The following is a 25,100-nucleotide window of genomic DNA, read 5'->3' as shown; positions in this document are numbered from 1 at the left end:
TATCAAAATACTAGGCAAATAATAATCTTTAGATCATCTAATTGATTAATCAACTAATTGTTGCATCTCTAACCTGCATGCAACAATGTGGAGTCATCAGCGTATGAGTACTTCACCCGTGTCACAAACACTGACCTGGCTGTCACTGCTGATGCGGATTGAAGGTCGGGTCAACCGTCATCCTAAAACGAAATGTCTCTGGATATTCACGACTATACCACACATGGATTAACCTGCTATGAGGCCCCATTGGGAAAAAAAAAAAATGTTGTTGGCCCCTTTATGCTGCTGCCATACATACTGTCCCTCCAGCCCACTATGAGATCTGAGAGTTAAGTACAGTGCACACAGCAAACGACAGTATACATGGTCGCTTAATTATTTGCCCAGAGACTCAGGGACCAACAAGTACTCATGTGCTAGAATAATACAATCTAACTCCAGCTTCTCTGTGTGTCAATTAGATCAAGGTTTCGAAATGTGCACCATATGAGCACAACATGAACTAAAATACCAAAAGTCTTAAAAGTATCATGGTCCCTCTACAACACAAGGCCAAGAAGAAGCTGGATTCCTGTAACAATTTTCTATTTATAAAATAAGCTGCGACTAATTGACACTCACCTGGGGCTTTTAGGGCCCGGAGAGGCCTGTGGCCCTGTGGCAGTTGCCTGTATGGCGCTGTTGGAAATGTAGCTTTGGTTACACTCCTATCCTAAAAAGGGAGTTTTTTGCACCTCAGATGGTCTGCAGTGGTCTGAATTTGAAAAGTCTATCGAATATCAGATTGTTGTTGTGGAGGTAACTCTGTAGGGTTTCAGTTCTGTTCTTATTCTGTGTTGGTATCCAATATTATATGAACACAGTCTCTGACCGTTTTACCAAGTACAAAAAAATAGTTGACATGCAGTGAGCTGGTATTACAAGTGGAGATGTTCAGGATGTTATGCTGCTGTGACCTTGGTGTTCGGAGGTTTTCTTTTTGGAAGTCTTCAGTCTGCAGACACACAAAGCACTTGCAGGAATTTATTTTCTTTCGAAAATCCTTATCTCTATTTTATTTTTATAATTTTAATATTCATGCATTTTCTACCCTGGAAATGTCAAATATTTAAGGTCTGTAAGAACTTTTGTTGCTTATTTTAGATTCAGGACAATGTGGACTGAGTTAGTGAGGAGCCACAATTTATTAACTGGAGAACTGAGAGAAAAAACAAACGTTGATTTCCAGACATAAGATTTCTCTGAAAGCAAACCCCTATAGCTCAAAACAACCCTCCACATCAACGAGGTCAACCAAAGTGTAGCTGTTAAGATTTAAAAAGTGTTGTGTGCGACTAGAGAACGAAATAAACTCTGTTTCCTCTGTAGAGGATTCAGAGCTTACAAGAGCTGCATGTTATTTTACTTTGCCATTATTATGAGACTCATTTAAAATAGGGAAATGTAATAAAGACTATGAAAACTGCATAGGGTAGAGCTGAGGGACAGGAAGGGGAACAGGAGGAAAGCACTCAGGGGAGAGAGCAAAAAGCAGAGAGAGAAGGTGCACAGGGAGCTGAGGCTGACATGAGATGATACATGCATGGTAATAAATGAGAAATAAAGGGAGAAAAGGAAGCAGAGAAGAATAGAGGAACTGTGTTCTTCCCCCCAGATAAAAGAGGCACGTTACAAGACTCAGCTGAGTTATGCTCAGCGTACTTTGAACACATTTTGACATATGATATTATAAATTTGACATTTCTTTTTCTGTCTGTCTGGTCCCTCAATGACAAGTGAAAATGAATCAAAGGAGCATGCAAACTCAAAAGAACTGACGAAGGGGAATTTTTTAAGGTCTCCTATCTGAAGATGTGTTTAAACAGCACACCTCTAAAATAGAATTCTCCTGCGCTTAGAGAATTCGCTAAAAGGGAAGGCAAAGAAGTAACGCTGTAATCCGAGCCAATCTGCACACAGGAGGCCAAACAGCCAAAGAGCTCCCAACATGTGGGCCAGATGAACCTGCTCTCTTGGAACCTTGCCTGGACAAACAAGAGAGTAAGCTTGTAAGGTCTGTGCATCAGCACACCTGACACCAGCCAGGACTCTGCTCTGTAACACATGTAGGCTTTGGCAAGGCACGTGAAAATTTAGCATAATATGATATGGAAGCTCCTATAACTACTTCTCACTTCTATTCTTACGCAAGCAGTAATACACAACACATATGCATTAAACAGCAGCTCTGACGTGAGCATACTTGCTTGCATACTTTGTGAGTATATAAAAGATAAAAAATTATATCCACTATGCAGCAGGTCAGCGCAGACAACACATTTTCCCCCGAGCCAAAATAAGAACGTTTTGGTCTTATGTTCCAGAGGCATGAAAACCTCATTCAAAGTCCCGCTGACATTTGTAATAATGCAAATGAATAAACATCTGACCTCTTATAATAACACTTCTCAACAGTACATTGGGTGGCTCACAACGGCCAGGCTCGATTTTTCTAGGAAATATGAAGAACAAATTACAGCACAAAGGAAGCCTGTCTGCCATTGCACAACAACAACAGGAAGAGGCATTGTTTTCTCCGGTCGCCATCCCCAGGTAATGGTGGAACAACCGGAATAACTGTGGGAACTCTACAATGCAAAAGCAAGAGGACAGGCAGGCATTCACTCAATGGAGAGCGTCAGTGTTGTTTCAAAGTTTGCTCCCCTGTTGATATGTGCTCCTCCTTGACATGAGACAGTTCAGAACCAGCATTCTTTTTACTTGATTAGTAAGCAACAAAACCTACGTAATTATTAATACAACCTGAGTGTTTTACTGTCTTTTAATAGAACTGACATCAGGGTTTCTAGGTCAAATTTGGATTTTTGCCTTTGTTCTGGACAGTAGCCAGGCTGCTAGTGGTAGCCATTTTGCTAACGGTGACTTTGCAACAACGGCGCCAACAGTTAATACACAGGGAGACACTGGGGGGTTGAAAAGTTTTCTGTTTCTGCTTTACTGATTTTGTTGATAGATTCTTCTAGTGAAAGTAATTTTCCATAAGCCCCAGACCATTGCTGGCTAAATGTCAAAAGCAAAAGCAAAAAAAAAAAAAAAGAGCAAGTCTATGGGTGAGTTGAGTGTTGAGCTCAGACACGTCTGTGATAACAGCAGGAGCATCGAGCAGTGTAGACTTTTTTAGGCAGGCTAAAGGTGTAAAAAACTTTTTGAGTTTTTGCCTAAGTTTTGAAAACACTGATAAGGATATCGTGGATATGGAAGAATCCAAGTTAGAAGGAAGGCTTTCATGCTGGTAAATTTTAATGGGAGCTTTTATTAGCGCTCACTAAACAAATCATCAGGGTTGATTTAATCAACTTCTAAAATAGCACGTGAAAGCCTTGTCTCTGGACGCAAGTAAATGTCAGCAAAATCCTTAATTGTTTTCGAAAGAGCCTGACATGGACGCACAACCAAAGCTCCGGGGACATGTGACATCATGCACACGAGCACCAACTCACCTGATCCTAAAAGTAACACTTTTATCAATGGCTCTCACTGAGACTACCCACACACACCCAAAAAGACAATTGTCAGTGTTCCTCCTACCTTCTCACCTGTCCTCCCCTGCTCCTTTGTTCCTCTCCTCTTGTCCTCTTTTACTCCCCGTTGGCTCCCCCTCTCCCCCCTACCTCTTCCCTTTGCTAATGAGCAGGGTAATTACGGTTGGCCAAGGCCAAAGGGAGAGGGGGAGGTTGAGGAGGAGAAGACAAAATAGGAGGAGAGAAGGAGGAGATCCTGCCTAGTCTAGCCTGGTGCTCCAGATAGTATTAGTTCTCTCCTCTTCTCTCCCTCTCTCTCTCCCTGACACATAGCCCTACGCTTAATTAAACATGCCTCGGAGGGATGCAGAGAGAGAGGGAGAGAGACCTACACAGAGCTGAGAGTGAAGAGAGAGCGAGGGAGAGAGAGAGAGGAGAAAGTGAGTTCATGTTGGCAAAGAGTTAGAGGAAGGGAGCGGGAAAAGTGAGGGTGATGCAAATGCAGAGAGAGAGGCAGATAAGAAGCTGGTGATGGAGTGTGAGAGAGGGGGAGGTGGGGAGGGTGAGGGGAAAGGTAGGGAGATATGGCGAGGAGGGTGGAAGGGTGGGTGGTTAGTGAGCCAGAGAGAGAGAGAGATGGAGATAGAGGGAGGAGCTGGAGGGGGTTCGGAGCGAGGTAAGAGAGCTGAGGATGAGGACATCTTCAGGAGGAAAAAAACAAGCGAGGTCTGACAGAGACAAAAAGGAATTAAAGGCTGGGGAAGAGCGAGGGGAATGGGATTACTATAATATATGAAAATAATAGCAAAGAGGCTCTCATGAGACTGTGGAGTACCCGCGCCAGAGAAACCAAAGTAGTGAACATGGCGCCTAGAAATAATATATCTGCATGCTCATTTCAGAACAGCAAGTGAGAAGAAAACAAGATGAAAATCCAAAGTGGTGAGAACGCTGAAACTTATTGATGACTTTACTACTTTAAAGAGGACCTATTAGGCTTTTTTTTTGTTTTATTTTTTTTCAGAGTTTTTTCAGATGTTCTTGTGCAATATAAAAGATATTGAAAGTCAAAAAGGTCAAAGTCTGCACCAACAGGAGCTCCTCTCTCCCACAGAAAACGCTGCTCCTGAAATGCCTCGTCAGTAGTCCCGCCTGTAACACCCTGACTTCATTACATCACACTATGTCACCACGTCACACATTTGCATAATTTATTCCTTAGCGGCTAGTTTGGCACATAAGACTTAATTTAGCGAAGGTGCTCTGTTGTTGTTAGCGGTGCTGGGTCAGGCGTGTTTGAGCTGACCAATCAGAGCAGACTGGGTATTCGAGGGGCCTTAAAGAGACAGGAGCTAAGCAGACAGTCCAGTTTCACTGGACAGTATGAGGAAACTGATGAGTTTTTTGAGCATTAAATCATGTAAACCTATGTAAACGCTATGATCCTACCCTCTCACTGAAGTTACAAAGTGCAGACACAAGTGATAGGAGGGCGGAGTGGCTGTGACAGAGACACCATTCATCCTGTTACACGACACTGTACCATCAAGATGATTCTGAAGCTGTTATTTTAATAACATTTATTTGCTTTAACTGACAGTTTGACACTGGAAATGAACTCTCTTCATTAACACCACCTCGCTCTCCTGTCGTAACTACGGCCACAGGGCTTTGTCACTCTAACGTGAACAGAAGTTGTTCTGGGGCACTTGCTAAAATGACTGCTGTTACTGTTCGTCTTCAATGAATGTCTCTACATATTATACAGACAGAGGAAGTAGTCAGGGTATGTTAGCAAGCAATGCCAAATCCAGAGACTGAATATAATAACATTATTCTAGAGAGTACACATATCAAAAAGCGATGACGGGTGTCAAGATGTGTGTGGGCTTACATAGAAAACAGTAGGTGCAGTTGTCCCAGAAGTGGGACTAAACGAGATGTCATGTTTATCATGAGGGTGGTGGTAGAGGAAAGGTCACGGGTTCATTAAAATCAACAGGGTTTGCCCTTTGTCAGCATGAATGTGCTCAGCAGATTGTTTGGAACGCTGCCCATTAAATTACAAAATATCTTGTGAGTCGACGTGAGCGTCCTCAACAAAGTTCACGGCAATCTGTCGGTAAGATTTTGGGATAATTTCTAGGGTTCACCCTCTGGGGGGCATGAATATCCACAGAAAAATGTAAAGTATCACTGCAACAGATCATCCACCTGACCAATGGCGGACTCATGAGATTTGAGGGGCAAGGGCGAAAAAAAAATAAAAAGGGGACCTGCTGTATGAGTCCACCAGTGTATCTGACTAAACATCACCATGACTTTAAGGCAAAAACTGTGGCAGAATATGCCTGTCATGTTCATGATTCCGAATCACCTTCTTCTTGACAGCAAACAGCTACACCACAGCCATTTCTTCACAAAAAAAAACCCTGAATATATAAGGGGAAAACATACCTTTAATGAAGAGAATGAGTGACAACATGCTGCGGACCCATGCCAATTAGTGGGCTTTGCTGTTGTGAATAATAAACTAGGCTAATAACAGCACAATTATGAATGTGTAATCACATTAAGGGGACATGGAGACATGGCTTCAACCTGGTAATGATGACATGCAATTAGAGCGCAACTGTTATCTCCAGGATCATATCAATAATTCATCACTGCACGCGTTTTTGTGTTTCCCAAAGATGACATCCAGTGATTAATAACGAGATACATGTGTGTCTATCTGTTCTCCAAATGCTGACAGTTGAGGCTACATAATTGGACAGAACTTTTTCCACAGTTTTGAGAAGGACTGAAAGAGTTGGAAATAAAAAAACATAAAGGCCAAATAGTTTCTGGATTTAATTAGGTGAATCTCAGATGCCAGACAGTTGTTAATGCTTACTAAGACGTACCTATCCCTCTGACAGTTATCAAGTCCAAAAAAAGCAGAGTCAGGAAAGGGAAACTTTGTGTCTTCATAAAATCAAGTAAGAAGTATATAGCTCCTCATTACAACAGCAAGCAGGCAGTATCATGTAGTTCTCAGAGTATTTGACCTAAATGTATATGTTTAGCCAATGGTGGGAAACCAGTTGTGACCGCACACAGCCGGATACTCTGTCAGCCTCCCTTTAGAGATTTATTTACCATCTTCTTGCTCCCAAGGCCATGTTATGTAAGTTTATCCTCTAAAAAACCACACATTAGATGAGTCGAGTGTGTCGTTTAAGGGCGTGAAATTATTCTTTGCAAAGGCCCAAGGTATAAAAAAAAAATGAAAACGACATTCAAAGAGCCATACATTTGCTCCCACATATAAAAAGACATTGTCAGCACAGCTTACGCAGGGAAATGAAAACAACTTTCTCAAAGTTTAATTAAGGAACAGGAGTATTGTCGTCAAGAGTCAACTGCCAGTCCCGACATCTGGGCTCTGTTGAAAGCACTGCAGCTTTCATGCTGCTACGAGCGTCTGCAGATTTCCTCGGCGGCCCGCCTCAATGGTGAAAAGAGTGGAGCGGCGAATGAAAGAAACCAGCACTCCCAGGTCCTTAGCGTTGCACGGAAAAACAAAAAGACAGGAAGGAGCGAAGACATGGAGATGGAGGGAGCGAGCCGCTTCAGACACACTAACAGGGTCTGTGTTATTCACCGCAAGTGACTGTGAAGTGCATTGTACTTTTAAACTTTAATGAATACAGCCCTTAAGTCATGATGTAATGAGATCAAGAGAAGAAAAATAACAGAGAAATCCCAAAGAGGGAGCGAGGGGAGACAGCGAGGGGGTGAACAAGAAAGGAAAAGAAATGCTGTGTCATTATTGTTGACTCAGCACTCGTTGAGTAAACACACCAGGACTGTGCGCGCGCTGTCCAGTGTATGCACATATCCAGCTATAACTCACTGTTAAATTACTATTGATTCACCAGTATGACTGCCTGCACGCGGCTCGCAACAAAAGGATTTGTATATCAAAGTTCTGCCAGAAACTCTGAAGACGACGTCGGACTAGAAAACAAGCTCTCCTCCATCTACCAGATGTGACTGATTATGATAATAAGACGACGATGTTCGATGAAGAAAACATTTGGTTCCCACATTGTCGGTTCTGTTTTCCCATTTGCTTGCGACGTCCATGAAGAATATACATCTGTGTATGATCTATGTTACCCTTCCTCCTTCACTGTATCTCAAATGGAGGGTTAAACATTGTTGCGGTTGCAGGATGCTGAAATGCACAATTGTGAAAGCATTTGCAGCCCTGCCCAATAGCCAATCCTGGGCGGGTAGCTGTTTCCTGGTAAAAAAAGAAAAAAAAAAAAAAAAAAAATCCTCTGGCGTGCAGTTAGCGATGGCACAAATAAAAGAACAACTGTGCGGTTAGTATGAGCGGAGGCATTAACCAAGGCTGAGGGAACGGAGAACTGAGCGCCATCTGCACAAGCCCACACTTGAAGTATAGAAAAACATTATTCGCTCAGAGGGAGGCGAAAAACAAGCTGTCTTTGAGTTTAAAGAAGAGTCAACATCAGCATTGCCGTTCCATGATGATGAAAACATTGAGATGGTGACTGAGTGGTGCAGATTTCTTTTTCCTCCCGGAGTGACTGAACTGTCATTTATTAGCCGCAGCCCACAGTGACTTATATTATTAATTTGGATGAGTGCCTAGATTGAAATGCATTTATTTAGATGTATGGCTAAGTGCTAATGTACAGCAGGCCCTGTGGTAAAGTTACTGGGCAGCAGATGCCATTAGTTGATGTAATGCTAATATTGGTAGAGCATCTGAGACATGTCTGCAGAGGTAATGTCATGAAAAAGCCATCATGTCATTTTGTTTAATGTAATAATGCAGTGTAGATATGACTGTCTCTGTGAATGTTGTCGCTCTCAGACACCGTCCTAAATCTGTTTTTGTGTTTGGCTCACTAGTGTCAGTAGTTTACTTCATGTCAGCTTGTTTGAGATTAAGGGAGCTGAGTGCCGGTGACACAGTTGTTAAGGGATCCCAGGAAAAAGCGATGACTTTCCAAGACCAAAGGTGTCCCCAGAATCAATAAAAAGATAAACAGGAATGCTGGAGATTAGAATTTAAAAACATGCCAAGGTGAAGAAGCAGACATTTTAATTATTAGTGTGCAGAGAGGGCTATTCACGGCAGTCATTAAAGCAGAAAATATACACTAGGTAGCTTACCACTAAGTGCTCCTGCAAGAGCCATGTCGAACTTTTAAGTCCTTTACTGCCCAGGAAGATGTGTTACTGTTGGGTAAATGAATTATTGGTTGGACTGGATCTTTGCCAAAGACAACCTTGCTGTGGAACATGATTGTTAATTAGGTCTAGATGTGCTTAAGGGCTAACAAAACTGCACAAGCACCACATCTCCAACACCCAGCTGAAAATACACCGCTACTGCAGCCCTTTTCTTAGCTTCCTTGAGTAGCTTCACAGGCCCCAACATCTGACTAACAACCTCAAAATGCTTTGCCCTTTAGCATTAAAAGCAGTTAATGCATGCTGCAGTTTAGCCATCTTTCATAAAATGCTAATATTCTGTTTTGCAGCCGGTGGGGAATTCATTTGTCTGTTTAATTTCACAGGTGCCCTTAACGCACCGATCAACAACAGGCGCTGCTCGTGAACAGGCGGCACCATCTGTGTGCAGGGAGTGCCAATGGCCCTGAAGTCTTCGCTCTTTGCCACCACGCACTAAGACTCCATTAAGGAGCCCGGGTCCATGCATCTTTGGCCATCATTTATTTGGCAAAGGCAATTAAAAGGCTCCCCCACCCAAAGACAGCATGTGTGGTAGAAGCCACGTCTCCTCCCTTAATCACTGGTAGTAATTAGTTCCTGCGAGCGGTATCATTAGGTATCAGCACTGGCGCAGTTGTCACAGGCAGCGCACGTCTGGGATGACAAAAGGAGATGGAAGCAGAAAGAGAATCATCGCTGTAACACAGAATCTGGCCGACTTAGATTCCTGTCCAAAAACGTTACAAGGTTGTCCCACGAGGGGCATAATCCATCAAAGTGATTTTTCTTCTCTCTGGGTCTCCCACCCCCTCCTGTTCCGCCCCCCTGTCTTCTTTGCAACGTAATCATTTTCCCTCTCACAGGGTGTGACATTCATAAAGGATGCTGGTGGAGGTGTCGCGTCTTGCCAAAGTTTGGGATGAGTTTTAGAGGTGTATTTACAGTGTGGGATTGCCAGAGGTGAGTTACAATGCTCCTCAGCAGACGTACCCTTCTAACTTGTCCTTCTTGCCTAGAGTCTTTTCCCCCGCTCTTCTTCTTTTCATCTTTTGTCCTGTTCGCCATTGATCAGTTATCGGAAAGTACTCCGCTCAGATTGGAGCTCTTGGCTGTGTTTTCTTTGGAAGGCGATGGTCTCTGTAGCTCCAAGGTTCTGGCTTTGCATAGCATCGGTTGATCAAAGCAACCGGATTATTGAGGTTAGATCAAACGGCAATGATAACAAAGAATCCGAACTTGAAGCTGAACTGTACTAAACAGCTTGATCGAGGGTCCAAAACATCAGATCCTGACTTGATGACAGAGCATTATTCTTCAGCATGAGAAGTCCACAGGGTTCAGGACCCTGGGAATTCCCTTCAGTGAGACTTTGCCAAGCTAAAAGACACGTTTGGATCACACTTTTAGCCAGTCTGTACACATTGCTACTTATTTAAGGAGGCAAATAATGTCCTCAGTAAAGTGGAGCGTGTGTTTGTGCTTCATATTCTCGGGTAGGGAGTTTGTCTCTCGGTGGAGTTCTGCTACAGTTTTTTGGTGGCAAGAACGCAGCTGTTCAGTCCCTTAAACACCTTTGGTTTACAGCAAAATATCCTTTATTCAAAGTTTCTCTGGAGCCTCAGTGGAAATGTTGTTTACCTATACTCTTCACAAATATGCTAACAAGCTGTCTGAACATACAAACCTTATTATCACACAAACCTTGTGACTCAGTCTGGCCGACGCTCTTTTTCTCTTTTCCCTCCGCAGATTCTTATTTCAATAATGACGCTGCAAATTTTCATTCCGTTGACGTGCGAGCGCGGCGCATGTCACAGCACTTTGTCAAATATGTAGACAGAGTTAAAACACACGCGCGCTAAAGAAGAGGTACGGGGAAGGCGGCGGAAAACAAACATCATCTGACAAGTTTGTGGCACATTTGGTTCAGACAGTGTGATTCCCTCTGGATCTGAGAGAGTGGTAGCGAGGAGAGGAGGTGTGGGAGAGGAGGGCACAGAGAGAGGGAGAGAGAGACAGACAGAGTGAACTCCGTCAGAGCAATTGTTCTTCCATGTGGAAAGGTGACAAAAGAAAAGTGTGAAAGGGCTCACCGGAGGGAGGGAGGGTTACGGAAAGGGAGGGATGGCGAGAGAGGAGAGATGGATAAAAAAGGGAAAGGTTGCTGTAGGAGAGTGAGAGGGACGTAAAGATTTCAGATGGTTGTAAGCCAGCAGGTACAGTTGGTGCCCTTAAAGGAAAGATCAGACTTTTTCAGTGTTCCTCTGAAGCTAATGTGAGGCCTCTGCAATCTGAGTTAGCCAAATCAACCCCTGTGTGTGGGTCATTGACTAAAGGTGGACGATACATCTCCACTGACTACCACTGTACAGAAATGAAGCCAAAGTACCCCGGAGACGAGCACCGCCTCATCGCCCTGGTGTCGTCATTTGGGGCCAGAGTCTACGCAGTAGTGATTGTGTCGGTGCCGCAGCATCGAGGTCCCTCCCACAGACCTGCCTCTCTTTTTATATAATCAAATAACTAATTAAACAGTCTTTTTAAAAAAAAAAAAAAATGATGAGGTTTTAGTTTGGCCCATGTCGCACCTGCTGACATGTAGAGTGTACAGTTTACAGTCTGTCCTATGCTGCAGCAGGTTACCAGGTTTTGACTTTGATTTCATGTCATCCGTTACTTTCAGCTTGTGTTCACTCAACTTAGCTAATTCAACTATGTATCCATTACTTTTAGCTCACTTTTTCAACCAATTTCCTCTTAGCTATTTCAGCCACTAACTACTAGGCCTAATATAATCTAACAATTTCAATTCTGTGTCTATTATTAGCATAATTAGCTTTATACACAGTCATTTTCTTCCAGAATTGCCTTTTCACATACCAGCTGTTCTCACCCCCAATGTGTCAAATAAAGCTGTCTGGTCAGTGGCCCAGTGCCTCTAAGATCCCCTGGGTCATACACTGGACTGTCCAGGGCCTCTGGTCCTGTTTGTGACCAAGAGTCAGGAGAGATTTATTTTTATTCTATGTTACAGAAGTAAGTTAACGTATGTAAATGACATAATTCATGTAACATTTATTCTGTCACTTAAGTTACTCACATTACGAGTCTGAGTGAAGTTATTTTAACCCAAAGTATGAACTTTTGAAGTAATTTCAGAGCCTAAACCAAACCAAACTGTGACCTTTGACAATGTAAATGATACGAGTGATGATATGAGAACTGTTTGTGTTTGTGTCTAAGAAAGTCTACCTGGACGTTGCATATTAAGTAGCATTGCTAACTTGACTGTGGAGCCAGTAAGAACGTCTTGCACAAACACGACACACGCGCAAACTCTTTGTCTGTCTCTCTCTCTCTCTCTCTCACACACACATACAACATGTTACATCTGCCGGTCAGAGTTGATGCTCCCAGCAGTGGCGTTTCAGACCGTAATGAAGGCTTGTGCACAAAGTCTGGCGGTGTGGACAAACACTCTTTCTGTTTCCCCACTCACTCAAACACACACATACACACACACACACACGGTGAATCACAAACACACACAGAGAAACACTTAAGTGGGTGAGTCAGAGCAACACTCTTCCTGTGTCTCACACACATAAACACTCACCCAGCAGAGGCGAGGCGAGGCGAGGCGAGCGGCAGGGCCCCTGCCAGGTTATATGGAGGGACAGAGTGTTCTGAGTTACTGCACAGTGCAGCCACTCTCCACGGCAGCACCATACAGAGTCCATAAAGCATGATGGATGGCCTATCATCATTTACCTCTTTGGTGACTTCTCAATGCTGTCACACCCCGCCAAGCACATGCAAGAGAGGTGAGACACACCAAAACAGACAGGCAAGCAAAGGCAGAGCATAACGACGCAAACAAAAAAGAAGGCAATGCGGACAAAATGATGCTAAAAGAGGGATTAGAGAGAGTGACAGAGGGAGGGAGGACGAGAAGGAGAGGGAAGACAGAGAGATGGATGAGGGAGCATCTTTGATGTTTGCTGGAATTAATGCACACTCGGTCACATACGCAAACAGTTGCACGCGCGCACGCACACACACACACACACACACACACACACACACACACACACACACACACACACACACACACACACTATCACAAAAGAACTGAACCATCCCCTGTCCCTTCTCTCCTTTGATGACAGCACCCCACACACGTAGAGGCTGTATTTAGAGCATGCAAAATCTACTGTCTCCTCTGCTCGCCTCTCCTCTCCTGCTCTCCACGCCACAGCAGAGGGAGCAGGAGGAGGAGAGGGGAGAGCGAGACAGAAAGAGAGGGGAACAGAGAGACAGCGATGGCGAGAGGAAAAAAAAAGGAATGAACACCAGATGCGGCGGGATGACACAGTGATAGTTTCCATGTCAAAGCGGGTAAGATATCAAATGGTAGCAAGAAAAGACAAAGAGAAGGGAAGTAGAGGGTGTGTGTTTGTATGTGTTTGTGTGTGTCGGGGGGGGGGGGGGGGGGGGGAGGTGGGGGGAGGGGGGGAAGGGGGGAGGCAGTCTGTGGCTAGAACAGTAAATAACTTCCATGAGAACGAGTGGAGCCAGAGGGGGCACAGGGCTCAGAGTGTGTGCTACAGTGGAAAGTAAAACACGCGGTGCATTGTGATGGGGCTAAATTTGAGCTCTCTTGTGCTGGTTTAACCTCCTGAACCTGAGGCTGTCTTTCACTCACTTATGTTTCGGTCACGTATGCCATATGCTGTTATTTTTTAAAGGGGCACGCCAGCGTTTTGGACTGCACTTTTTTTTTTAAAAAAAGTTGGGGGAATCACAAGAGCAAGAACAGCAGTCCAGATGAATGCAGGTGGGGCCGATATCCTGACTTTTAGTCAATTGCGTGGGTCAAGCTAATGGATCCTACATTTCCCATCATGCTTTTGTTTAGACCTATAAATGGTGAGCTCAATAACTACATGACCCCAATATCGGTGCAACCCTGCTGATGAGTTATGGTGAAGTAACCACCTCTACCAATTTTAAAGATGGCTAATATGAACATGTTAACAAGGTGAATAATGAATTAAAAGTTGTTTTTTTGTTGCTGAGCAGTGCTCCCCACGAATGTTAAACTTACCTCCCCCTTTAAGGAAGGATTAAACTACTTAGAAATGGCATGCATGTAAGCTGTGCTATACACACCCTGAGATACTTTTAATTAAAAACATATCCTAAGTGTTGAAGGGGTTCGCAGCTGCTCGCAGTGACTGAGGTGATAAGTTGGAGCTGGTGTTTTGATCTGTCGAGTGAGAGAATCCCCACAGTGTTGTTGTTGTTGTTGCACAGAACTCTGGAAGAAAATGTTTCCAGCAGACTCCTCGCCTTCATATGAACAGAAAGAGAGCGAGCGGGAGAGAGAGGGAGAGAAACACTGCATCTCTGGACAGTGCCTATTGATCGCCACCCGGCACACATCACCACAACTTTCACAAATTGCTATTGAGAAGTGACCTGTAATGCAATTACTGGCCAATCCGGGGCCTTGGCTGCCATCAATTATTAAAAGCTGCCTGAGTCGCGGCCCGCTATCCGGCCTCAGCTGGTGCGTTGTGTCATTATCACATCTGCCGGCCACCAGCTCGCCAGCTGCTACAGCGGGGTCTGGAACAAGATTTCCGAGCGCCACTTCCCACTCCGTCGCACATATCAGATGATACGGCCAAACGAAGAAATTGAAATTGCTATATTATATATTCCAGCGGCTACAGCGGAAGTGAGGTGGTGAAGGTCGCGGTAAAATGGGTTTTGGTTTTTCTCGGCACATTACCATTGAGCATGAGAATGGTATTTACAGAAGAGTAAAATCCCCTTGTGAAACGGCGGGGTTAGTTTCTTTATAAGAACTTTTGTAAGTAGAAAAACAACATTAATATTGCAGCACGGCTCACCACTGGGTCCTAGTTTAAAAAACGTTCAGTAGCGTAGTCAACGCCGGCAACAAATCAATAGCCACTGTTTCTACCCCTAACATGTTGCTTCTCACTGACTGATAATAACTCCTTATATGTTCCCACTTTGCCACTGTTAGCTCTCCTGTAATCACTTAAACATTCCTTGAATAGTCTCTGCCATCAGGGTTATGATGAAAGAAGACAGAGAAAACAGCAATGCAAGCATTGCATGATAATTGCCCTTTACTTTGAACTGACACAATAATCTTTCTTTTAGTTGTTCTCATTATAAAAGCCCTTGTTCAAACTGGGCTTGTGATTTTTTTTTTTCCTCTGCAGTCATTGTGAAATAATTTATTTGTTATCTAGCTTTACACCAAAGTAGCACTTTAAATTACTTCTACCAAAGCAGCAGCATTGCATCTAGAAAGCAATTTAAAAAACCCTTGAATGGTTTTGTTCTGAAATCTGGAATGTAATCCACACATGAAGACGTGAAAAATACATTTCATACGTGGCATTATTTTCTTTTCACATGTTAACATTTGGGCTGACATGTAAGAAAATGTGATTTTCACATGTCGAAAGGCGAATTTAACATGTGACATTTCTGTAGGGGAAGTGATACCTGACGTTCACTGAACTCAAACGGCTTACAGTCAGCTACTGTCATTTCACTTTAAAGTCACGCCAGCATTTGGACTGATTGAAACTAATAGAAAGAACTTTAGACTAATACAGAGGGATGAGAGTAAACGCTGGGCTTCGTGCAGTACTGTAAAGCTGCAGCAGTCAGGTAAAGCCTGAGAAAAGAAACGAAACCCCTGAATGAAAATGTTCTCTCGCGCTTCAAAGCCTGATGGGAGTAGAGCAGAGTAGTCAAACCGCGCTAATGCATGACTGGGAAAAAAAAAAAAAAAGTACACACAATGGCCCATAATATTCTCCAATGATCAATAAAACACCACTCTAATAGATACATTATATTGTAGGTGTGACTGATTTATTGCATTTTATTGTTTTCGGTTATCTGTTCTCTGTTCCTCAACATTTAATGTGCACGGTAAATTAACTGAGCAGACTACAATAAAAGCATCAGACAGGACTGCACTTACTGTTGTGGAAAGACACACCGTACTGTACGTGTGTGTGTGTGTGTGTGTGTGTGTAAGGAGCATGAAAAAAGAGATATAGCAGTGTGACATACAACTATATCTAAAAAAAAAACCCAAACAAACAAAACCTCTGTACTGGCAGGATATTTCAAAGCAGCTGGAGTCAAGCTGACTCAACAGCATGAGCTTAAATTATGACAATGGCAGTATGACTATATCACACCAGCTTATGGCGATACTTAAATGTATGAACTATACGCACAGCCAGGCGCGCACAGGTTAGGATGCTATTAAAGTTTGTTTTTTTTAAATTGAGAAATATCTCTAGCTGCATGCTTCTGTCCTCTACCCAGTCACAGACACAACCACTGCTAGGTTTATATCAATAAACCCCAATCATGCAAGAACTAGCTGATTCTGAGCACATGAACCATAATGTGGCCATCAGAGAGAAGTTTGTGTCAAATTTTCTTTTTTTTTGTCACCAAAAGTGTCTTAATAATGACTATTTTTGCCACTTTCCATTCTGGTGAGTACATGGATGAGTCATAAAGTGCCAGCAGTGACATTAACGCTTGTAAATGCTCAGCGGAGCGGGCTCCTGAGGATGAAGACTCATCGGTGCGCTGCAAGGCTATGCTTTTGTTGGATCAATACAAACCCAAGGAAAGGACAAGTTGATTTCAGACTGTGACAGTAGCTTGAGCCAGCAATAGATTGAGATGCTGAAAAAGAGCTACGGCACCTCTGAAATTTCTGAAGTGGGGACATGCTTTTAGAGCAAATACAAAAACATTTGGATCACCCAATATTGGCACTTACCAGAGGTGTCTTGAATTGCTCAGACAGTTCAATCCATTCCTGTAGAGAGCGCATCACACGTTTTAGGACTGCTGGAAGAGGACTCTGGCTTCTCTGTCAGCAACAATTTGTGTTACATTTGCTTAAAAGGAAGGAATACGTGCTCGTGAAATTATGATACATCAAGCCTAGACTGCACATGTCCCAATGGAGAGTGGTAATGGGTCATTTTGCCTAATTCTTATTTCTGAATGGTAACACTGGGGAGTCCAAAACTCCAAACTCTCCTTTTTAAATGAGACTACAGTACGATCACAAACTGGGTTATGAGATCGCATGCGGTGCAATATGGCTCCGTTGTATAAAGGTATGTCATTTCACATATGGATCATAAATCTATTGGCCCAGCGGGTAGCATGCACCACTTCTAAAATTAGTGGGATTATTGGACTAAAGTGAACTGCTGCCTCCAGACAGATGATTTTTTCTCATTTGTACAATCTGCTCAAATTCTACTTGGCAATGGGAGGTTGTAACATCAGGCCTGGAGCCCAATCATAATGGGAGCATTCAGACTTTATATGACAAAAGACGGTGTGTGGGCTTGTAATGATCTTTGTTACAATTATGGCACCGCTCATGCTTCACTCCTTAAAGGGATATAACCAAAATGGCACCATGGCCAAAAGTATGGGGACACCCGGACGCCATGTTTAATGGTTTATTTGAACATTTCTGTTACATTAAGTGACTCTTTTACAGTAAAATGTTCACTTTTTGAATTTGAGGATAGTAGTTGTATTGTAAAGATGTGCACATTATTAAACTATTTCATATGATGTGCTGTTGTGAGTCAGTTTCAGAAAGTTGCAGAAATTGGCAGACACAGTCTCACCAATTCCAACATTAGAGCGATGTCGGGAGGGGTCGGACAAGCACTCTGTTTGGATTATAGAGGCAGATTAAGCCCATATGGGCTGGGCACCATGTGGTGGAGAGCACAAATCAATAAATGAATCAGTCAAACCAAAACCATGAGCATTAATCTGCTGCTGTGACAGACTCCATTCTTCCAGGAAGGCTTTCCCAGCTGCCCTGTCCGAAAAGTCAAGCCAATTGTGCTTTAAACCTACGTTCTATCTCCTGGCCAGAAGGGGGTGACTCTACTGGTTGCAAAAAGAAGGTGATGATGGTATGTAATCTTATGAGAAAATGACCCTACTTTTAACTTGATTTACAACCTCAGTGAACATTTTCCTTATGAGTTTATGGCCTTGAACTCTCGTTTCAAGTCTTCTAAAACACAACACTTTGTTCATTTTGTAAATTTTGGTCCCATTTAGATTAAAATAGACAATAAAGCAGGGTCTACTAATTTTAGATCCAATTAGGATATCCTCCCTAGCTGCGTCACCTCCCTAAATATGGTCATGTGTGGCTCCAAAGATGACCCTAATGCCAAACTTATGGCACATTTGGGATGAGACTCATCCCAAAGGTGTTGGATGGGAGTAAGCTCATGGCCATGTTCAGACTAGTTAGGTTCTTCCACATCGGTCATCGTCACGTTGAAACAGGAAAAGCCCTTTCACCAACTGTTGCCATGTACTTAGAATCACAGTACATTCTCAAATGTCATTGTGTGCTGTAGCAATAAATTAAACTAAGTGGCCGAGCTTAAACCACAAAATACAGCCTGAGATAAAAAGTTGTGCAGACAGGGTCGTATAGTGTCATCAAATAAAATTTCTCTCTAGGCTGTTAGAAGAAAAACACAAGAAAATCAATAAACTATGATGAGTTGATCGACAAACTGTGTTTAATTTATTTCAGATGCTATTTTTTCAGCAAGTCTTTTTGTCTGGTGGGAAGACTCATTTGAATTTTCATTGCAGGCTTACGACCTGCCACATTCAGGCTGCATGCCGCACCACTTAAAAGCTTTGCTCGGGTTTGGACACTGGATGCTGAGTACTGCCAGTGCCTGCTGTTCTCTCTTTCTGTTGTTACACTGTGATAAGTTGCTCATTAGGTCTATGAGTTCACAAAAATATGTGTGTTTTTTGAGGAATGTCTCCCTATTGATGCTGCATGCTGGCGCCGTTCGGGTCTAAAACTTGCTTGTGCATCATTCCGACATACTGTCAATGACCGTGGATTCATTAATTGGAGCGTGTTATGTGGCAAACGGTTTTCTTTTGGATAAGGGTGATTAGGATGGTTGATGAGGTGATGGCTTGGGGAGAGGGAGGGGATGTTTTAGCTCCGGGGCCTTTGGCATTATTCATGTGGACGTGCAGCTATGCCTCCTGCACACTGCACCACTAATCTAAATCTACAAGAAGGAGTGGACTACTGTACTTGTGCAACACTTAGTGGAAACAAATCATAACTGAGCACCATCAACAACCTCCCCCGCCCCTCCAAACACCCCTTCACCTACTTCACCTGGGGAGCCTGGCAGTTATCGACCAATGAGGGCGACTTATTGAGAAAAAGCTGCCATGAAACTGGGTCGCGGGAGCCAATCAATGCCATGGATTTCTTGCCCTGGCATTATCTCAACTGAGAGACGAGGGCGGGGGCGGTGGGGGGTTTGCGAAAAAAGAAACAGACACAAATCAGTCGTTATGGAGGCACCTCGACTATACCTCTCCTCCCACTCCCTCCATCCACCCACACTCTCCAACCTGCCATCATCAGCCCCTTCCTCCGTCCTCCCTTCTGCTATTCATTTGCTTTTCCGTCTTTTCTGTTGTTTGTTTGCCCCTGGGCTGAAAACTCTGTGTGTATGCTCCATTATGTATGTGTGTGTTAGTGTGAGTGTGTGTGTGTGTGTGTGTGTGTGTGTGTGTGTGAAAGCGCTCTGAAATGACGCATTGATTCACAGTGTTCTATATTTTCTCATCTGGCTCACTATTACAGTGCGAGTCAATCGACGCCATAATTCTCTCTGGCTCTCTCTCTCTCTTTTACTTTCTCCCTATTTCTCTGCCTCTCTCTCTCTTTTTCTATGAGTATCAGAGTATCATGTTGTTGAATGGAAGTGTTTACGAGGAGTGTTGTATTGCCGTTACAAGAGACGGGTTTGGAGTATCGGCGGTATGTTTTGTACCTGTGCGTGCTCGCGTGTGTTTCTGTGTATCATTTTCTAACTTGGAACACGGTGTTAAGTATTCAGGAGTGCATGCTCTTTCCGTGCACCGTGCGGGGGCATGTGATAGTGCTGAGGCCTATACTGTACATCTGACAGTGCGTTTGAGCAGATGCCAGATACCTTTTGTTATTTATTTATATTTTTTTTTAGTGTGTGTGAGTATTTATACGTGTGAGGGAGGATTTGCTGGTGGGTATTTGCACCCTGTGGTTTGTACACACGCCGCACTAGCTCGAGCTCTGCAACTCCACCCTGTGACCCACACATACACGCGCAACTGCACGCACGTGCGCACACAGCAACGCATCCTCCCACTTGTGAGGACATTTGCCAGAATCAATAGAGGCTTTTTAATGCCTCCTGCTGTAGTACGAGTCTGAAACTGGAGCGCGGGATCACAAATATGGCAGCCAGGGCCCGGCGTTTGGGACGCGCCCCATTTTAGGCCTGTCTCATGCCACTACCTCTAGAAAAAAACAAAAACCTTCCATTTACTTGCTCAATAGCTTCAAATCAGGAAACAAAACTTTTTCCCTGCTCACAACTTGCATTGTATTGACTGTGTTGTTCACTTGTGTGTTTCCAGGAGAGGACACTTATGTCACTTGTGGTAGTTTTTTGTTTTTTTGGTAACTTTTTGTAGGTTTACTGTAACTCTGAAGTGCAGCAGTTGGTTTTAAACTTCACCTGAACGTCAGTATTTTGTTCATGCCCGAAATATAAAGGAGCCGTCTAAATCCTTTCAAAGATTCCTGCCGAAACAGATTAGGTTAATTTGCATACAGACACACTGTCTGCTAACGGCTTCGCTAGAGCAGTCTGAGGTAAAAAGTGCAGCGCGCTAAATAGAGGCTCAGTGTGGGAACATTTCCCCCGGAAAGGCAACAAAGTCAAATTTAAGTTAAAGTGTGTGATGCTACTCTACAGTACTACTAGATGCTAGAGGATCACGCTGCTGCTAGCCGGAGGCGAGAAATAAGTGCGCCGGTTGGAGTAGATACAGTATAGGCTGCCAATCAGTGTGCTGGAGGACGAGAGAGTCAAAGAATTATTTCGGTAATGTTACCTCGAGCTCCGGTACCATCGAGAGCTACCGTGATTAAACGTGTGGAAAATCACTTTGAGAAGAAGAACGGTGAGCTAAAAGTCAAGCTAGCCGGGGCAGACAAGGAGTTACAACTACCTGTAACTTCGTCAGTGCTGGAGGAGGGAGGCTCCTGCTGTATAACCTTGCAGAAATACACAAAAATATAACACAAACATCAGATCTGATTGGTAGATACTCACTATTAAAGAACTGGACTGTTAATAACAACAGTCACTCCAGATTGAGGCTGACTTTGTGGCCCCCCGTTCGTCTTTGCCCCCTGGGCCTGTGCTTTGGAAGTGTCTTCAATGATCCAGAGAGTTTTCCTATCATTCAGATTTTTTTTGAATATCCTCAATCAATGCAGTAACACTGGTTTCCATGTCAGTAGAGTTGATTTAATTATGTTGGCAGAAACGTATTCTCCGTCAGCATAATCTCATGTAGTTGTAGTTTGAGGCACCACGATGGACTGAGGGATGTGAAAACAATTTGTCATCTATCACGAGGCGTTCAATGTCAGTGTCACTTTAACATCAGTGTTTTTGCTTGCCGCTTGTTTACCCAAAGTCTCTCCTGACACTGCATGGGCTCAGTTGCACACACACACACACACACACACACACACACACGCACACACACACATGCACGCACACAAGCCAGCCCTCAGTACTTTGTCTGAGCTACACTAACAGCCTACAGCCATGCTTACAGGGCATTTCCACTAGGAAGCCAAATCCCCTCTCCTCTCGGCTCACCTGGCAGCGAGAGAGAGAAAAGACCGCGGCAGAAAACTTTTTAAATGTAAGGGTTGGGGAGCAACTTTGACGATAAAAAGCGCATCAGGACGCGAAGTGAAGGGGAAAGAGGCTTTAAGGGGGGGAAAAAAGGGATTTCATTTGCAGGGTTTTGCTTGTGTTGGCCTGTGAGTGGGGGATTGATAGAGGATTGAAGGAAGGGGAGAAGAAAGGTGGATGGAAAAAAAAAAAGGAGGAAAGAGGGTGTACTCGTGTGCCATAAAACGTCCCACTGCTTTTCTCAGGGCCAAGTCCTCGCTCTGTTTCTAATGAACTCATTTATTCTGTTTTGCTGGCTTTGCCTCCACCAGCAACAAAAGACAGTCTCCTGGTCGGCCTCTGTGAACGCTCTGCTTCAGGGTTTGTTGAGCATCTAGGTCTGTCCTGTGGCATTACCTTTGTTTACTTAACGCTCACCATCGATCAAATGCAAACCTGAGACTGTCCTCCGCTGGCAAAGGCATCGCTAATTAGCATTTCCTTCTTAAACAATGTTGATTGGAAGTGACTGATTAAATTTATTTGCTGTTAATGCATCACTATGTAGCGTGCGAAGCCAAACGCAGCCTCTTTCCCTTAAAGATGTGAAGATGGAATCCTTAAAAAAAAACAAAAAAATAGGTTGTTTTTGCGGCCGTATCTTCTGGTCCGTGTCATACAATAGCAACAAAGGCAAAAACATCAATCGGCAGCACATTTTTGTGTGAACACGAAATCGCATTCTGGTTTTGGCCAAATATTTAATCTCTCCTCCTCTCTCTCTCTCACTGTATGTCTCTGTCTCTCCCTCCCTCTTTCTTTCTGAATAATATGCCACTGGGATGTGAAAGAAAAAAAAAAAAAAAACTGAGAGCACGGATCCCCACTCCTCCGCTCTTCTCGGCTGCACGTCTGTGATGTCATAATCACTCACATCAAAGGCTGTGCGCTCAACACGGCGACTGTCAGCTTCCCTGGAGGCGTCATTAAAAACGAACAGAGCAAACCGAGCCAGGCCTGACAGAGACGCATCAAAACTTCCCAACGCGCACATACGCACACGTGCGCGGGCGGGCGCGTGCACGCACACACGCAAGCACAGGCGTGCGTGTGCATTCAGGTGCGTGCACATACTAACTGGAATGTATTACAGACATGCACACACACATATCTATAATCGTGAAATCATGTATACACTAAAGAAAATGCTCACAAAGCACATAATCCCTCACACACACACACACACACACACACACACACGCTAACAATTGAATTTCTCCCTCTTCTCTGTGACAATGTCAAAAATCCCTCATTCTAGCATGTGTGAAGAGGAGCCGAGCTGAAAAAACGGGACACGCGTTGCTTCCAGCTGCATCGTACATGTGAGTGGTAACATCCCCAGCATGTGAACATCTGTCGTGAAGATGTGCCGTCGTGATGCACATTCACGATGCACGCTCGTGTTGTTGTTGCCAGTCCGGGTGCGTAATGCGGAGCGTGCACATAAATGTACAAATAGCCTACATCCACCCGCTCACCCGCTTTTCATCCCTCTTCTCTGTCTATCTCTCACACACACACACACGCACGCACACACACACTTGCCCACACACGTGCACACAGAGGCACACACTCATTTACACAAACTGAAGGAAGGACTATAAATAGTATGCCTATGATGCGATGCTGTGTGTGGTTTCTCCCTATGGGTTTGTGTGTGTGACTGTCAAAGTGAAGAGAGAGGGAGGCAGTGGAAGAGAGGGGGGTGGGGTTGGGGGGGCGGTGGCAGAGGAAGGAGACGGATATTTAAGGGAAAGAAGGGCTGCGCTCATGTCTGGTGAGCAGCCAGTGATAAACAGTACATGACAAGCATGGCAGAGGCGGTCCGTCCCCTTTGATTTCATATGAATATCAGGCATTATATGTTCAAAATGAGCAGCTGCGTTTGTGTTTGTTTGTGTGTGTGTGTGTATGTGCCGGAGTTGAATCCAAGATGTGTTTATGTAAGATTTAGCTTCTGGGTCGACATGGCGTTCCTCGTGTACAACTTACCCCTGGCAGGGTCTTCTGCTCGTGCAATGCATTCTGGGCTTTCAGGGCCGACTCTCTGGCACAGTAGGTGAGGAAGGCACAGCCTGAAATACAGCGAGAGAGAGAGAGAGAAAGAAAGACAGAGAGATAATTATGTTATGTGAACTGGGGGACAGAGAAGGAGAAGGCAGCCATGGGAGGGGGCTGCACCAATCGCCAGCGAATTGCCAAAAACAACACGTACACACACACACACCCACACGCACACACGCACACACACTCGCATACACAGAGTGAGCCTGCAGCTATAGCTCTGAAACTCTGTCTACATGGCCGCACTGGGAATTCGCCCCATGTTTGTGTGTGTGTGTGTGTGTGTGTGTGTGTGTGTGTTTGTGCACAGTGAACAGTATTTCAGCGACTGAACAAACGGAACATTCCTGTGTACACAATCCAGACTCATGCAGAAGAAGACATGAAAGTGAGACGAAGAACTGCGGCTCTGGAGAAGCGGCGATTTGTGCATTCTGTTGCGTGAGGAGCCATTCTGCCCGCAAAACACATCAAATCTGACTGAGCTCTTCTCCCTGGCAGTCTGAAATAGCAGTTATCCATTCGTCCATCGCACTCTTCTGGCTGCTGTGACAGGGATAGACATTTCCCTGACAGCTTCTCTCTCTCTCTCTCCCTCTCTCACCCACCCCACCCCTCGCCTCTCCTCCCTCCTCCACCCTTCATTTCTCCGTCTCTCTGCTCCATATGTTCCAAGACTACCCACAATCCTCGGTTTTGTTAGCACCTGGGCTGACATGTGGGGGTGGAAGGAAGATGGAGACGCAGGAGGCAGGGAAGGAAGAAGACGAAGAAGCCGCGGGGAACGTGTACGCCGTTCCCTCGCCACCCCCTGTTGACAGCGAGGCGCGCGCCACTGTCAGGGAGCTGACAAACTGTCAATCTGCAGATCAAGGCTAATGATTCATGTGTTTGACAGTTTAATAAAACACTTACAGAGACAATTGCACAATAGGCAAATGTTCCTCACACTGTACGTGCACTTGTTTTGCTTGTTTGCTCCGGGAATTTTTAACTAAACGAAAAAAAAAAAAGGAATCATTTTTAATTGAATTCAAATAAATTCAGTGAAAGAAAAAATAATCATCCACCAGGGACAATTAGTCTCTACGTTTGCACAATGATAATATTAGCAGACATTTGAAGCATTTCGAAAAAAGAGGTTTTTTAGCGCCCATTGAGGTAGACATACACATTACAGCAGCAAGAAGAAAAACAAACTGTTAATGCGCTGTGTTTGGGCTAATTTTTTTTTCATTTTTGAGATCACAGAAGTCTCCATGCAGACATTGACAAACTGTTCCCTGCTGCCATGCAACTAACATGAGCACAAAGAGACAAAAGCGCCACACTTTGTTCC

General features: G+C 44.1%; 1 protein-coding gene across 14 annotated transcripts in view; it reads right to left on the bottom strand.

Annotated features, from left to right (window-relative positions):
• The window catches only part of celf4 (CUGBP, Elav-like family member 4), a 93,305-nt gene that overhangs the window by 44,513 nt on the left and 23,692 nt on the right, over positions 1 to 25,100 (bottom strand). For all 14 annotated transcript variants that reach the window (XM_084349332.1, XM_084349343.1, XM_084349338.1 and 11 more), the window contains exon 2: positions 23,690 to 23,772. In XM_084349332.1, the coding sequence (XP_084205458.1) occupies positions 23,690 to 23,772 (83 nt within the window). The remainder of the gene's footprint in view (positions 1 to 23,689; positions 23,773 to 25,100) is intronic.

The sequence above is a fragment of the Pagrus pagrus genome (genome assembly GCF_965226575.1).
Source record: "Pagrus pagrus genome assembly, chromosome: 3".
NCBI classification, from domain to species: Eukaryota; Metazoa; Chordata; class Actinopteri; order Spariformes; family Sparidae; genus Pagrus; species Pagrus pagrus.
The sequence above is the reverse complement of the archived record's forward strand: the minus strand, read 5'-3'. Positions and strand labels throughout refer to the sequence as shown.